This window comes from Artemia sp. Qi Xiang Cuo, chromosome 1 (genome assembly GCF_049724085.1).
Source record: "Artemia sp. Qi Xiang Cuo chromosome 1, ASM4972408v1, whole genome shotgun sequence".
Classification (NCBI taxonomy): Eukaryota; Metazoa; Arthropoda; class Branchiopoda; order Anostraca; family Artemiidae; genus Artemia; species Artemia sp. Qi Xiang Cuo.
In genome coordinates this window covers 88,356,623-88,371,740 of record NC_142794.1, presented here as the reverse complement: position 1 = coordinate 88,371,740, position 15,118 = coordinate 88,356,623, and the positions used below count along the sequence as shown (strand labels likewise).

General features: G+C 33.6%; 1 protein-coding gene across 1 annotated transcript; it reads right to left on the bottom strand.

Annotated features, from left to right (window-relative positions):
• Nucleotides 1-11,947: 11,947 nt before the first annotated feature.
• LOC148956885 (stress-induced-phosphoprotein 1-like) lies at nt 11,948-13,329 on the bottom strand. Its single transcript, XM_089092568.1, is given in 2 exon segments — nt 11,948-12,042; nt 12,045-13,329. Coding segments are annotated over 2 exon segments (1,380 nt in total).
• Between the last annotated feature and the right edge of the window lie 1,789 nt (nt 13,330-15,118).

Sequence of the window (15,118 nt, the reverse complement as noted above, 5' to 3'; positions counted from 1 at the left end):
GTAGGTTGTAGCTAGGTCATCTCTTTTTCTGCCAATTATGAAAAAGCCATAGGATTTTTCCTGTTTGTAATTTCACAGTATCCGGGTTGCAGTGGTATCATTTACATTAAAGAACGAACTGTAGTCCATAGTATCTGAAGTGTTGTAGGGAATCACTATATAGATGATCATGCAACACATACTTATCTTTAGATAAGATAATATATTGAAAATTTATTTTAATTATCAAATCAAACAGTTCGTGGTAACGAACTGTATAGTAAGAGCAACTCATCTTAGTAACCGTAACTCTAAAAAACGGAACTTTGATACCAACAGATACATCAAAAGAACTAAATTCTTATGGTGATTTTAAATATATAAGCACTACCAATCAAAAGTTACGAACCTGAGAAAATTTGACCTATTTACAAAAAAGGGGAAACACCCCTTAGTCATGAAATTTTATGGTCGTAGAATCATAATGAAAATCACACTATAAAATTCAGAGTATCAGAGTATCGAGCTCCTATCTGTAAAAATGTGGAACTTTGTATTTTTTGCCAGAATTACATTAAGGAACGAACTGTAGCCCATAGTAATGAAAGAGTTCGTAGTAACCAATTTACAGTGTCGATCCTTTTTTTAGTATCAAACTATCAATAAAACCATGATACCGATGATACTTATAAATTATAATTTATGCTATAAATTGTTGATACTGTAAATTGAAATTTTGTAAGTATCATCGGTAACATGGTTTTATTGATAGCTGAATTACAAACTAAAAGAAATCAACCCCCAGTGGCCTTGAACCATAAAAGTTTCGGTCAATGTCCGATCATGCTAGCCACTTGCACTATGACGTCATCAATTAAAGTTTTAAAATTAACAATATGATACATAAAGGATTGATATAGTTCCGTATCATTTGGGACTATATAAGTTTCATCAGATATAGCTGAAACCTAATTACCTAAAGAATCGATGTAGTTCATTATAAATTTTGTTTATGTAAGTTTTATCTGTATCAGGGCTATAGAGGCAGCTAAAATTTTCATACAGAGGATCAGCATAGTTCATTTTACCTACATGGTAGTATAAGTGAGATACGAGTTATTAAAAGGCTCCACCAAGATTTGAAATCAGTCCGCAGGATTCAAAATTCTAAGTTATAATTACAGTATAGAACGATCTCTCTCCCATAGTAACTGATATGTTACATTAAAAGACGATCATTGGAATAAAAAGTTATTGCATGCATTGGACTTAGTTAGCTACTTGATCATTTGAGGTTCGTCTCTTACTATTTCAAAGAAGAAAAAGCCGTAGGCTTTTTCCTGTTTGTAATACCCGGGTTGCAGCGGTAGCTAGCAACCTAGTAAGAGACGATCACGTCCAATGTTAAGAAATATAAAAACCCCTAACTCCTAGAAAAATAGTCAGATCAAAACAAAAAGTACACCATTAGAACCGCCTTGTCCGAAACCCCTATAAAGGAAACTTACCACCCTTTGGCTTGAATAACAAAGAAAATATATTGGCTTGAAAATCAAGAAAATTGACTTTAACCACGTTATTCTGCACAAACGGGATATTTTTTTCTTTCTTTTGTTTCCAGAGATAGCTTGGCACTGGAACATCGTAGAGAGTTGTTCAGTGGCTCATTTTAAAGGAAATCTCTAGATCTAGTGTCTTTTGCACTTAATTGTTTTTATTAATTATTTTTCACGAAAAACTTAATTTTGTGTATACAATATTGATCAATGACGTCATAGTCGTTGGATGTAGTACATAAAGGCTCGATCATCGAATTTAAGCTGAAACTAAGTAAAGGACAATTATGCCTCCATATATTCACAGTGATGTATAAGATTTCCCATTACATCTTTAAACTGTTCCACAGTTGCCGGTCCATACCTTGGAAACTTGTTTACAATAAAGAACGACCCCTATCCCATATTGAAACATAATAGGGATTAACTGAAACATAAATGAAAGGGAAAACTGAAACATAAATAGGGATTATGTAATTTCCATCAGTATCATGACTGTAGATATGGTTGAAACATAGTAAAGATAAAAAACCACTACAGTAAAGAACATTTCATGCTAAAGATTGATCAATGATGCCATAATCATAGTTTGTAGCCAGGTCGTCTCTTACTATTCCGATTAAGAAAAAGCCTGAGGCTTTTTCCTGTTTGTAATTTCACATCATCCGGGCTGCAGCGGTAGCTAGCAACCTAGTAAGAGACGATCACGTCCAATGTTAAAAAATAAAAAAACCCATAGTTCCTAAAAAAAAGTCAGATCAAAACAAAAAGTACACCATTAGAACCGCCTTGTCCGAAACCCCTGTATAGGAAACTTTCTGTCCCTTGACTTGAACAGCAAGGGAAATATATTGGCTTGAAAATCAAGAAAAGTGGCAGCTACTACAGCATTCTGCCTAAACGGGATATTTTTTTCTTTTTTTTTCTTTTTTTGTATCCAGAGATAGCTTGGCACTGGAACATCGTAGAGAGTTGTTTAATGGCTCATTTTAAAGGAAATTAATTGGGTTAAAAACCTTTAGTAACTAAAATAAATTATTTCTAAAAGAGAATAAATTTTTCCACCAAAAACTGCATTTTTGATGTCTTTTCGTGCTGCAGTCTTTCCAAAGATATTTGATTTTTACAATAAAGAACGAACTGTAGTCCATAGTAACTGAATCCGGGTTGCAGCGGTAGCTAGCAACCTAGTAAGAGTACAATAAAGAACGAACTGTACTCCATAGTAACTGAAGTATTCTAAGGAATCGTTATATAGATGGTAAGTTTTCCTTAAGAAATCATCAGAGGTAAAAAAATATCTTACCGGGAATCGAACTCGGGTCAACTAGGTGACCCGATTGCCCATGGTAAATGAAAAATTTTACTTTAAAGAACGAACTGTAGTCCGTTATAACTGAAGTGCTATAAGGAATAAAATTACATTAAAAGACGATCCCTTAAATAAAAAACCATTCCATACGTTAGACTTAGTTTGCTACTTGATTGTTTAAGTTTCGTCTCTTACTATTTAAAAGAAGAAAAAGCCGTAGGCTTTTTCCTGTTTGTATTTATAGTTAAAAAACGAACTCAAGCCCAAAGAAACTGAACCATATGGTTCATTCACATTATTTCCCTTATTTTAGCTAGTCCGGGTTGCAGCGGTAGCTAGCAACCTAGTAAGAGACGATCACGTCCAATGTTAAAAAATATAAAACCCCCCTACTCCTAAAAAAAGAGTCAGATCAAAACAAAAAGTACACCATTAGAACCGCCTTATCCGAATCCTCTATAAAGGAAACTTACCGCCCTTTGGCTTGAATAACAAAGAAAATATATTGACTTGAAAATCAAGAAAATTGACTTTTACCACGTTATTCTCCACAAACGGGATATTTTTTTCTTTCCGCTTGATTTTTCTCCTCAGCTAGCTGGGCAGTGGAAAATCATAGAGAGCTGTATAATAGCTCATTTTAAAGGAAATTGCAACATCTAGTGCCTTTTGTAATTAAAAATAAAATACTTTTTAAAGACAATATAAATCAGGAAATCTTGAAAATCAGGAAAATTAACTTTAACCACGTTATTCTCCACAAACAGTATATATTTTTTCTTTATTTTTTTATTCTTTTCCACAGATAACTTGGTACTGGAACATCGCAGAGAGTTGTTCAATGGCTCATTTTAAAGGAAATTAATTGGGTTAAAAATCTTTTGTAACTAAAATAAATCATTTCTAAGAGAGAAAAATTTTTCCACTATAAACTGCAATTTTGATGTCTTTTCATACTGCAGTCTTTTCAAAGATATTTGATTTTTGTACATAAATCATAATTTTATACCAGCGGTAAGATTTGTTACAATAAAGAATGACTCCTAGCCCATATTAACTGAAACATAAATAGCGATTATGTAATTTCCATCAGTATCATGGCTGTCGAGATGGCTAAAACATAGTCCGGGTTGCAGCGGTAGCTAGCAACCTAGTAAGATACATTGAACTTAGTAAGCTACTTGATATTTTAAGATTCGTCTCTTACTATTTCAAAGAAGAAAAAGCCGTAGGCTTTTTCTTTTTTGCAATCCGGGTTGCAGCGGTAGCTAGCAACCTAGTAAGAGACGATCACGTCCAATGTTAAAAAATAAAAAAAACACATAGTTCCTAAAACAAGAGTCAGATCAAAACAAAAAGTACACCATTAGAACCGCCTTGTCCGAAACCCCTTTATAGGAAACTTTCTGTCCCTTGGCTTGAACAGCAAGGGAAATATATTTTGGCTTGAAAATCAATAAAAGTGGCAGCTACTACAGCATTATGCCTAAACGGGATATTTTTTTCTTTTTTTGTATCCAGAAATAGCTTGGTTAAAAACATTTTGTAATTTAAACAAATTATTTTGAAAACAGAATAGATTTACCACTAGATTTATAATAAAGAACGACCTCTTGCCTTTACTAAATTTTATACGCCACTTAATTATAGTATAGTCCGGGTTACAGCGGTAGCTAGCATCCGGGTTGCAGCGGTAGCTAGCAACCTAGTAAGAGACGATCACCTCCAATGTTAAGAAATATAAAAACCCATAGTTCTTAAAAAAAGAGTCAGATCAAAACAAAAAGTACACCATTAGAACCGCCTTGTCCAAATCCTCCATAAAGGAAACTTACCGCCCTTTGGCTTGAATAACAAAGAAAATATATTGGCTTGAAAATCAAGAAAATAGACTTTTACCACGTTATTCTCCCCAAACGGGATATTTTTTTCTTTTTTCTTTTCCACAGATAGCTTGGCACTGGAACATCGTAGAGGGTTGTTCAATAGCTCATTTTAAAGGAAATTAATTGGGTTAAAAATCTATAGTAACTAAAATAAATTATTTCTAAAAGAGAATAAATTTTTCCAATAAAAACTGTATTTTTGATGCAGTGACGTCATAATTACTATATAAGAAACGTCAAAACTGCAAATGGTCTCATTCATGAATACATAATGGTTAGATCAAAGCAAGCTGCACGCAAGTTAAAAAATCAGCACTAAAAAATCAAGAAAAGTGGCAGCTGCTACAACATTCTGCCTAAACGGGATATTTTTTTTCCCTTTTCTTTGTTTCCAGTATAATAAAGATCAAACTCTTCCCTATACTAACTTGCATACGCAACTTTACTATAGTTAAGATTACAGTATTTATATTTTTTTTTACATTAAAAGACGATCACTGAAATTTATAATAAAGAACGACATCTTGCCTATACTAAATTTTATACGCCACCTAATTATTATAGTATAGGTTAGTAATTCAACAGATAGCTTGGCACTGGAACATTGTAGAGAGTTGTTCAATGGCTCATTTTAAAGGAAATTAATGGGGTTAAAAACCTTTTGTAATTAAAACAAATTATTTTTATTACATTAAGAAATTTTAATTATGTTCCTAAAGAAATTACAGTAAAGATTATAATAAAGAACGACCTCTTTCCTATACTAAATTTTATAGGCCACTTAACTATAGTATAGGCTAGTACAGTTATTATATTTAAGGTCCATATATTAAAATTTTCAACTAAAAGACGGTCATTGGAATAAAAACCCAATACATACATTTGATTTAGTTAGCTACTTGATTGTTTGAGGCTAGTTTCTTACTATTTCAAAGAAGAAAAAGCCGTAGTCTTTTTCCTGTTTGTAATCAATTAGAAAGAGTTATACCTTTAAAATGAGTTAAGTCGTTACATTAAAGGACGATCATTTGCATAACAAACCATTGCATACATTAGACTTTGTTTACATTAAAGAACAAACTTCCAGCCCATTGTAGCTAAAATAAGATTATAATTAATGTTAAAGATTGATCAATTTACAGTAAAGAACGATCTCTGGCCCATCGTAACTGATATAAGGTGGTTTATATTATCCGGGTTGCAGCGGTAGCTAGCAACCTAGTAAGAGACGATCACGTCCAATGTTAAGAAATAAAAAAAACCATAGCTCCTAAAAAAGCAGTCAGATCAAAACAAAAAGTACCCAATTAGAACCGCCTTGTCCGAAACCCCTGTATAGGAAATTACAGTAAAGAACGATCTCTTACCCTTAGTAACTGATTACATAATTATAACAAAGAACGACTTCTTCCCTATGATAAATTTTATACGCAACTTAATTATTACATTAAAAGACAATTATTGGAATAACGAACAATTGTATACATTGGAATTAGTTAGCTACTTGACTGTTTGAAGTTCGTCTCTTACTATTTCAAAGGAGAAAAAGCCGTAGGCTTTTTCCTGTTTGTAATTTACAATAAGGAACGAACTGAACCCATAGTAACTTTTGTATTAAACCAAACAGTTCGTGGTCACAATAAAGAGCTGTGTAATGGCTCATTTTAAAGAAAAATGCTGTATATAGAAACCTTTTGTAATTAACAAACTTAATTATTATTATAAAACAAATTGTTACGACATGGTAAAGAACTAACTCATGGCGATAGTAACTAATTTAATTTTGAAGAGAAAGAATTACGGCGGAAACCTAAATGGTAGCATAAGTAAGCTACATTTCTTAGGAAATGCCCGCCGGAATTAGAACTCAGATCACAGGATTCACAGTATTATGTTTTTTACCACTACACCAAGAAACAGTCATTTAATATATATTAAGAAGGGATTAAAACTATTCAAAAGCATTAAATAAGAAAATCAAAAGTTTAAAGATTTGTAGATATCGTTGTCACAAATCGGACTTGCTTTAATAAACTAATAGAAATGCCTGGAAATGCTCGTATATATTGTAAAAGTGACGTCATGGTTGTCACACTGCTGCTATTTTATACCAAGTGACGTCATACTATCTGATATGTTTATACAACCTGAAATGGCTTCACACAAAATATGACGTCCTGCAAATTCATGTTTCACTTAGTTCTCTAATAAGTCTTTTTTAAGGAAAGTAATTTACAGATTATATTTTTGTAAATTATACAGATTATAATTTACAGATTATATGATAAAGCCAAATAGAAACTGATAATACATCCTGCACTCCTTTAACCCCTGCACTCCTTTAACCCCTATGATATCGAATCAAATTTTAAAATATCTGTTTTCTTCAAAAACATTGAAATGTCTAATAAGTTTGCCTTTGGAGTTGACATCACCCAGCATCCCCAATGTTAAATTTTATCTTACCTTGCTATTATAGATGAACCCCCAGAAACACAAACAAAGAATTAAGATAAAAATAAACACTATAAGGTATTCCACATCACATATTCTGGCTATGTTTGGTAGAATATATCAAAATTCACTCTTGTTTCATTATTTTCATTTGTATTACTTTCTCTGTGGCTGCTCAATTATTCATGTGAGACAGGGGGATTTCCTCCCAACACTGTCTACGCTAAGGTTTCAGTTTTTATTGCAAGGCTTAAAAATGAACTCAATGCGATAAAAATATAACCATTCCACAATCTATGAAATCAATCCTGCAATAATTAAAAATATAAAGTATTTTTGAATATTTTAACGTCTTCCAGAACTCGAGCGGTCCAAAATTCTAAAGCCCAATGAGTCTGTATAATCTCCTAAATCGGGAACGGAGGAGATGAGTGAAGTTACGCCCCTAGATTGGTCTCCCGCCACCCCCTCCCCCTTCCCCTACTGTCTACGCTAAAGTTTTCTTCTTTATGCCAACTACGCTGACCCCCTCAAAAGACTTTAATAAGGTAAAGTTTTGTATGGGAAGAAAGTTAAAAGTTTCAATAAATTTCGAGGGGATGTTAAAACACATCAAAATACACTAATTCAAACTAGATAAAGAATTGGCTATGCGCTTATTATAGTGTGAATATGTAAAATAAAGATCCCTTATTCTCAAACATGTCTTTGGGAGTACAGGTTGTTGACTCAAAAGACAAGACTTCTCTGGAGAACAAAGAGCTAACTCATGAGTAGAATTCCAAACAAGGGAAATTAAAATCACAGCCCAATGAAATGTTTTAACTGTGAAAAATTTTTTAGCCGTCACGGAGTTGAAATTTGATGTTATCACTGGATATGATATTCTAATCAAATTAGATTGTACACTAAATTTGCGGTAAAATAAAATTTCCTTAGGAAAACTTAGTAGGCAAGAAACTAGAGACAAAACTACCGTTAATTTTTGTTAATGTCTGTCTTTTATTTGATTAATGTGGTTTTCGCGCTTAACTGTCATCAAACAGTTGGTGGTAACGAACTGTAAGCAAGGAGCGACCCGGCTCAATAGTAACAGTAACAGAAACTGTAAAAAACGGGATATCAATAGATACATCAAAAAAAGCAGATTTTAATGCTGATTTCAAATATATAAGTTTCATCAAGTTTAGTCCTACCCATCAAAAGTTAAGTGCCTAAGAAAATTTGGCTGATTTTAAAAAAAAAAGGGAAATACCCCCTAAAAGCTATAGAACCTTAATGAAAATCACACCATCAGATTCAGCGTATCAAAGAACCATACTGTAGAGGTTTCAAGCTCCTATCTGCAAAAATGTGGAATTTTCTATTTCTTGCCAGAAGACAGATCACGGATGCGTGTTTATTTGTTTTTGTTTTTTTTCCCCAGGGGTGATCGTATCGACCCAGTTGTCCTAGAATATCGTGGAAGGGCTTATTGAAACGGAAAGAAGTTATAGTGCCCTTTTTAAGTGACCAAAAAATGGAGGGCATCTGGGCCCCCTCCAACGCTCATTTTTTCCCCAAAGTTACCCAATCCAAGTTTTGAGATAGTCATTTTGTTCAGCATGGTCTAAAATATGATAACTATGTCTTTTAGGATGACTTAATCCCCCAAAGTCCCAGGGGGAGGGCTGAAAGCTGTGAACTTTACCAAATGTTAACACATAGTATTGGTTATTGGGAAGTATTCAGGGGGATTTCTTCTGGAAGTGGGGGGGAGGGATAGGTCGGGGTTATGTGGTAGGACATTTAAATGGAGAAAGTTTTCATGTGGGAAGGGACATTGCTATGAAGGGGACTTTTTTAAAAAAATATCAGAAATTAAATAAAAAAATAAGTTTTTCAACTGAAAGTAAGGAGCAACATCAAAACTAAAAACGAACAGAAAATATTACGTATATGATTGCGTTCGCCCCCTAGTCAATACCTCGCTTTTAAGCCAAAGATTGTTTAGTACTTTCATAAGAGCTATTTATTCTAATTAACGGCCTTTGTGATTAACGGGTCATTTTCAAAGAGTTGGAACAAAATTCGATTCTTTAGCGTAAAAAGCGGAGGTATTGACTAGGGGACGAACCCCTAATATACGTATTAAAAATATATGAATATAGAAATTCGTTACGTAAGTTATTTCTGAAGTTACGTATATTTATTACTAATAAAAACATTCGTAAATAAAATTAAACAACGTTCGAGAAAGCCATTTAACCAAATAAAGGTAAAACTGATATGAACATTTGTTGTTGATTATTCATGTATAGTGAGCCAAAATCAAAATGTGCATTAATTCCAAAACGTTCAAAAATTAAATAAAAAAAACAAGTTTTTTTAACTGAAAGTAAGGAGCGACGTTAAAACTTAAAGCGAACAGAAATTATTCCGTATATGAAAGGGGCTGTCCCTCCTCAACGCCTCGCTCTTTACGCTAAAGTTTTATTGTTTAAAAAAATAGACTTGTTGGAAAGTCAAACTTTAGCGTAAAAAGCGATTTTTTAATGACGGGTCAGCCCCTTTCATATACGGAATAATTTCTGTTCTTTTTAAGTTTTAACATCGCTCCTTAGTTTCAGTTAGAAAAAATTGTTTTTTTTATTTAATTCACTCAGGACTATTTTTTGTGCCATCTCTTCTTTAAATTTTGGCCAATCATAGACGTTTGCTTAAAATAGTAATTGTTTCTTTCTTAGTTTGTTTAAATAAACATGTCATGTTCAATTCTACTTTTTGCACATAATAATACTGGCTTGCATTATCATATGATATTTTGAGGGGGGTCACTGATGTCTCAGCTTGAAATGAATCTAGCTAACCCGGTTTATCCGGCAATATAAATTATAGTGATAGAAAGGAAAGGTAAGTTACGCAACACAGTGGGGTTTACTTTATTGGACTAAGAATAATTTGCCTTTGTTTGCTGAGTTTATACAATTTTGGGTTTTTGTTACATTTACAGAAATTACGCAAATAAGGCTTTCTCTCACACGAAGGAAAATTTTAATAACAGAGCCAATAGTCTGTTATTTTTTTGCGCTTATTGCATATTCTTTATTTTATAAGGAATTTTACATATTCAAGTAGAAATTTACCAGTTTTAAAACTCTAATTGGGCTGGTCTTTAAATAAGGGATAAGCTGCTTACAAAGAATTATGGAAAATTTTAAAACAATTAATTTGAGACTTTATTTGAACTGATTTTTTCTGGATTCTCTCTCGTTCGTATTCAAAGGACTCAAAAACTAATACAAACTTTGTCACTTCAAAATAAAAATGACGTAATCGGCTACCGGTTTAGATGTAAATTTATGTAAACTAAAAAGTGCACCTCAAGTTGGACTAGGGCTGCCAAGAAAAAGAAAACTTATATAACATACAATAATTACTTTAAAAAAATAACATTGTGTCAATAGTCTTCATGTCAAGCAAATCGTACAAATTGAAGAGTAAGAAGAAAGATATGTCCATTTCTTGATAGCCCGAGTCAAATCGTTGAGAATCACCCAGCCATGTACTCCACTTGACGACCTGAGAACAAGGTGCTTCGGTTTCATCAGGGACGAAACACTCGAGACATTTAACCTATTCCGGTTTTCAGTTTTGATGAATGACAAAATCAAGAACTGTCTCTCTGCTCGAGCACTTGAATGGGGCAAGTTGCAGAGAGTCAGAAAATACTTGGGCAAGTATGGAAAAAGTTCGTTTCCAGCAGCGTCTTTAAAAAGGGACAAAGCTAACTAACAAACATAGCAGCTGTTATGATAGTCTGGTAAAATTTTCTGAAAACAAATTAAGCCGGCATACCAGTCCTGATTTTAAATAGTTTGCCTTTCAAAGCAAGCATCAAGAAGAAACCTAGAGAAAAGTAGAGATTTTTAAGCGCTATTAATAACCAAAGTTTTGTTTACTACAAATCATGACTTTTTACTAGATTCCTGGAAATTTACTAGATCCTCTAAATTTACTAGATTTTTTTTATTTTACTAGATCTAGTAAAATCCTACTGACGGTGGCAACCCTGAGGCCAGAGCTATGAAAAATGCTACAGTTGACCTAAGTATTTAGTAAAACATCCTAGTATATCCTTATCGTTTTTTTTTAACAAGGTCTGAAGGAGATAAAGAATTCAATGTCCAATCAAGTAAATACGGGCAATATTATCATATAATGAGAAAACATTTTCAATGACCACCAATCCTTGGGCATTTTAATTATATGCTACTAAAACTACATCTACAGAAATATCCTAAATATTCAGTAGTAAGGCTCAAAAATAATTGTAATGTAACCGAGTGGTTGATCAATTGCTGCAGCAAAGGTCCCCCTATTTAAATCTACCAAGTACCTTAAAGTTAGTGAAGGAATTTTTAGTTTGATATGGTGCTAACGCAATTGACCTTAACGCAATTGAGAGGGTGTAGATAAGCTATTTTTGTTTAACTTCTCAGATGTGATCTTCTTCATAATTAATTCAGGTCTAAAGAAGACATCTACGAATATATCCACTAAGACAAAATACTAATAAGAATAAAATAAATTTATTTTAATAGTTTGGACAAGAAATCAACATTCACATTTTGCTTATCTTCGACAATATCAAAAAATTATGATACTTAGGATTTGTTCTGTTACACTCTTGATAAATTCCTTTTTAAGAATTAGGACTTGAGATTTAGTAGGTATACCATTTTTCACTCAGTGGCAGAAACACTTGCTGTTCGAAAAAGTTAACGATAACCTTCAACTGCCTCACTGGCATGTGCGTCTAGCTCGATGGCACTTTGATATGCTGCAGAAGTTTTCGTGTTTTGTTGCATGCCTGTAAGATCTTTCCTTTTCTAATCCAAGCTTTCGTGAATTTAGGATCAATTTCTAGGCATTTCTCACATTCTTTAAGACCCAAATCAAACGCTGCTAACTTTGTATAACAAGCAGCTCCATTCCTGTACAGCTTTGCATCATCCGGATTCCTTTTAATAGCCTCCGTATAATATTTTAAGGCTTCACAGAACTGACACATATTAAAAAAAATCTCATTGCCCTTTTCCTTTTCTTGTTCAGCCAATACTGGGTTGACATAAGCTTTCCTTTCTTACTCTGTCCACAGGGCTTCTGTCTCTGAAAGCAGAGTCTTCACTTCTGGTGTTCTATGCTCAGACAGGGATTTTTCATAGTACATCTTGGCTTTTTTCAAGTCTCCTAATTTCCGAGCAGCGTTGCCAATTCGCGCATAAGCTTTGGCAATGAGTTTAAAATCAGCTTCATTTTCCCGACCTATGTCAACAGCTTTTATGCAGGTATCTGTGCATTTGTCATATTCTTTCTGTTCAAAAAGCACTGCTGCGACATTTGTATAATAGACCATATTGTTACTGTCCAACTCAATGGCTTTATTGTAAAGTTCAAGGGCTTTCTCAAAGTCTTTCTTTTTGTAGGCATCATTGCCCTGTTCTTTAAACTTAATGGCTTGCTCTTGATTGTATTGATCAATACTTCCACAGCTCTTACTGCTTGCATCATTATCTTTGCTTTTGTCAGTCAGATTATCCCTGTCAACTTTAATTTCTTTTCTTATTTGAACAGGCTCCTTTGAGGCTGGATGATAACAAAAAGCTATAATACTTAGGATTTTTGCTGGTACACTCTTGATAAATTCCTCTTTAAAAATTATTACTTGAGACTTAGTTGGTATAATATTTGTCACCCAGTGGTAGAAACGATTGCTGTTCGAGTAAGTTAAGCCAGTGAGCCAGGTAAGCCAGTTAGGAGCCAGAAGCCTTCTGAATTCTGGATTTGGTCTTCCATCTCTACGGTCTTCAGCCTCAACAGTTGCTTCTACCGCACTTATACTTTCACAACTCTTACTACATTCACCATTATCTTCGATTTTGCCAGTCAGAGCATCACTGTGAATTTTAATTTCTTTTCGGATTTGAACAGGCTCCTTTGAGGCTGGAACATTAGCATTCTGAGCCTCATTGACTGGTTGGGATTCACCATTCTTTGAATTTTGATCCAAGTAGGATTCTCTGTACTTCTTTATCGCCCACGTGATTGCTATTCCAGCACATGATACTGGAATCCCAATAGCAAAACATTTAATACTCATCTTGTACTTTTCTTTAAATAACTAATAGAAATGCCTGGAAATGCTCGTATATATTGTAAAAGTGACGTCATGGTTGTCACACTGCTGCTATTTTATACCAAGTGACGTCATACTATCTGATATGTTTATACAACCTGAAATGGCTTCACACAAAATATGACGTCCTGCAAATTCATGTTTCACTTAGTTCTCTAATAAGTCTTTTTTAAGGAAAGTAATTTACAGATTATATGTTTGTAAATTATACAGATTATAATTTGCAGATTATATGATAAAGCCAAATATAAACTGATAATACATCCTGCACTCCTTTAACCCCTGCACTCCTTTAACCCCTATGATATCGAATCAAATTTTAAAATATCTGTTTTCTTCAAAAACATTGAAATGTCTAATAAGTTTGCCTTCGGAGTTGACATCACCCAGCAGCCCCAATGTTAAATTTTATCTTACCTTGCTATTATAGATGAACCCCCAGAAACACAAACAAAGAATTAAGATAAAAACAAACACTATAAGGTATTCCACATCACATGTTCTAGCTATGCTTGGTAGAATATATCAAAATTCACTCTTGTTTCATTATTTTCATTTGAATTACTTTCTCTGTGGCTGCTCAATTATTCATGTGAGGCAGGGGGGATTTCCTCCCACCACTGTCTACGCTAAGGTTTCAGTTTTTATTACAAGGCTTAAAAATGAACTCAATGCGATAAAAATATAACCATTCCACAATCTATGAAATCAATCCTGCAATAATTAAAAATATAAAGTATTTTTGAATATTTTAACGTCTTCCAGAACTCGAGCGGTCCAAAATTCTAAAGCCCAATGAGTCTGTATAATCTCCTAAATCGAGAACGGAGGAGATGAGTGAAGTTACGCCCCTAGATTGGTCTCCCGCCTCCCCCTCCCCCTTCCCCTACTGTCTACGCTAAAGTTTTCTTCTTTATGCCAACTACGCTGACCCCCCACAAAAGACTTTAATAAGGTAAAGTTTTGTATGGGAAGAAAGTTAAAAGTTTCAATAAATTTCGAGGGGTTGTTAAAACACATCAAAATACACTAATTCAAACTAGATAAAGAATTGGCTATGCGCTTATTATAGTGTGAATATGTAAAATAAAGATCCCTTATTCTCAAACATGTCTTTGGGAGTACAGGTTGTTGACTCAAAAGACAAGACTTCTCTGGAGAATAAAGTTAAAAGTTTCAATAAATTTCGAGGGGATGTTAAAACACATCAAAATACACTAATTTAGTCTGACTATTTCAGTTACTTTCTATGAAAAATAGCTGTAAAGTCAATAAGGTGAAATCCTTGTGTGAGTGGGACAAACTTTATGGTTCACACTTTCAAGATAAACTTCATTAGCTTTCCAATTATCCTAAATCGAGAACGATGTTTATGATAAAACCACCCATCTTGGTGTCTTAATTTATTTGTATATGTTTTTCCCGTATTCTGTGGGTTTTTTTCGAAAGAAGTGCATAACACTTGTGGTTCTATAATGTATTTACGTAAAATGGTCTTTGCTTTGCCTGCTAAAATCAAAAGAGCTCGTAATAATTCACTGAAATAGTTTATTTTAATGCTAGTGATAAACCTCTTAACTTACCACGGAGCAAAACCGTTGGTACACATGAGGTAAATTCTAATCTTATTTTTTCTTCTTGAGCTTTTTGGAATGCGATTTCTAACTCTTTGATTCTGTTTTCATTTCAACTCACGATGGTTCTATTTTCATAGACTCTTAGTGTGGGAAACGTTTTGAACCTTGAAATTGTT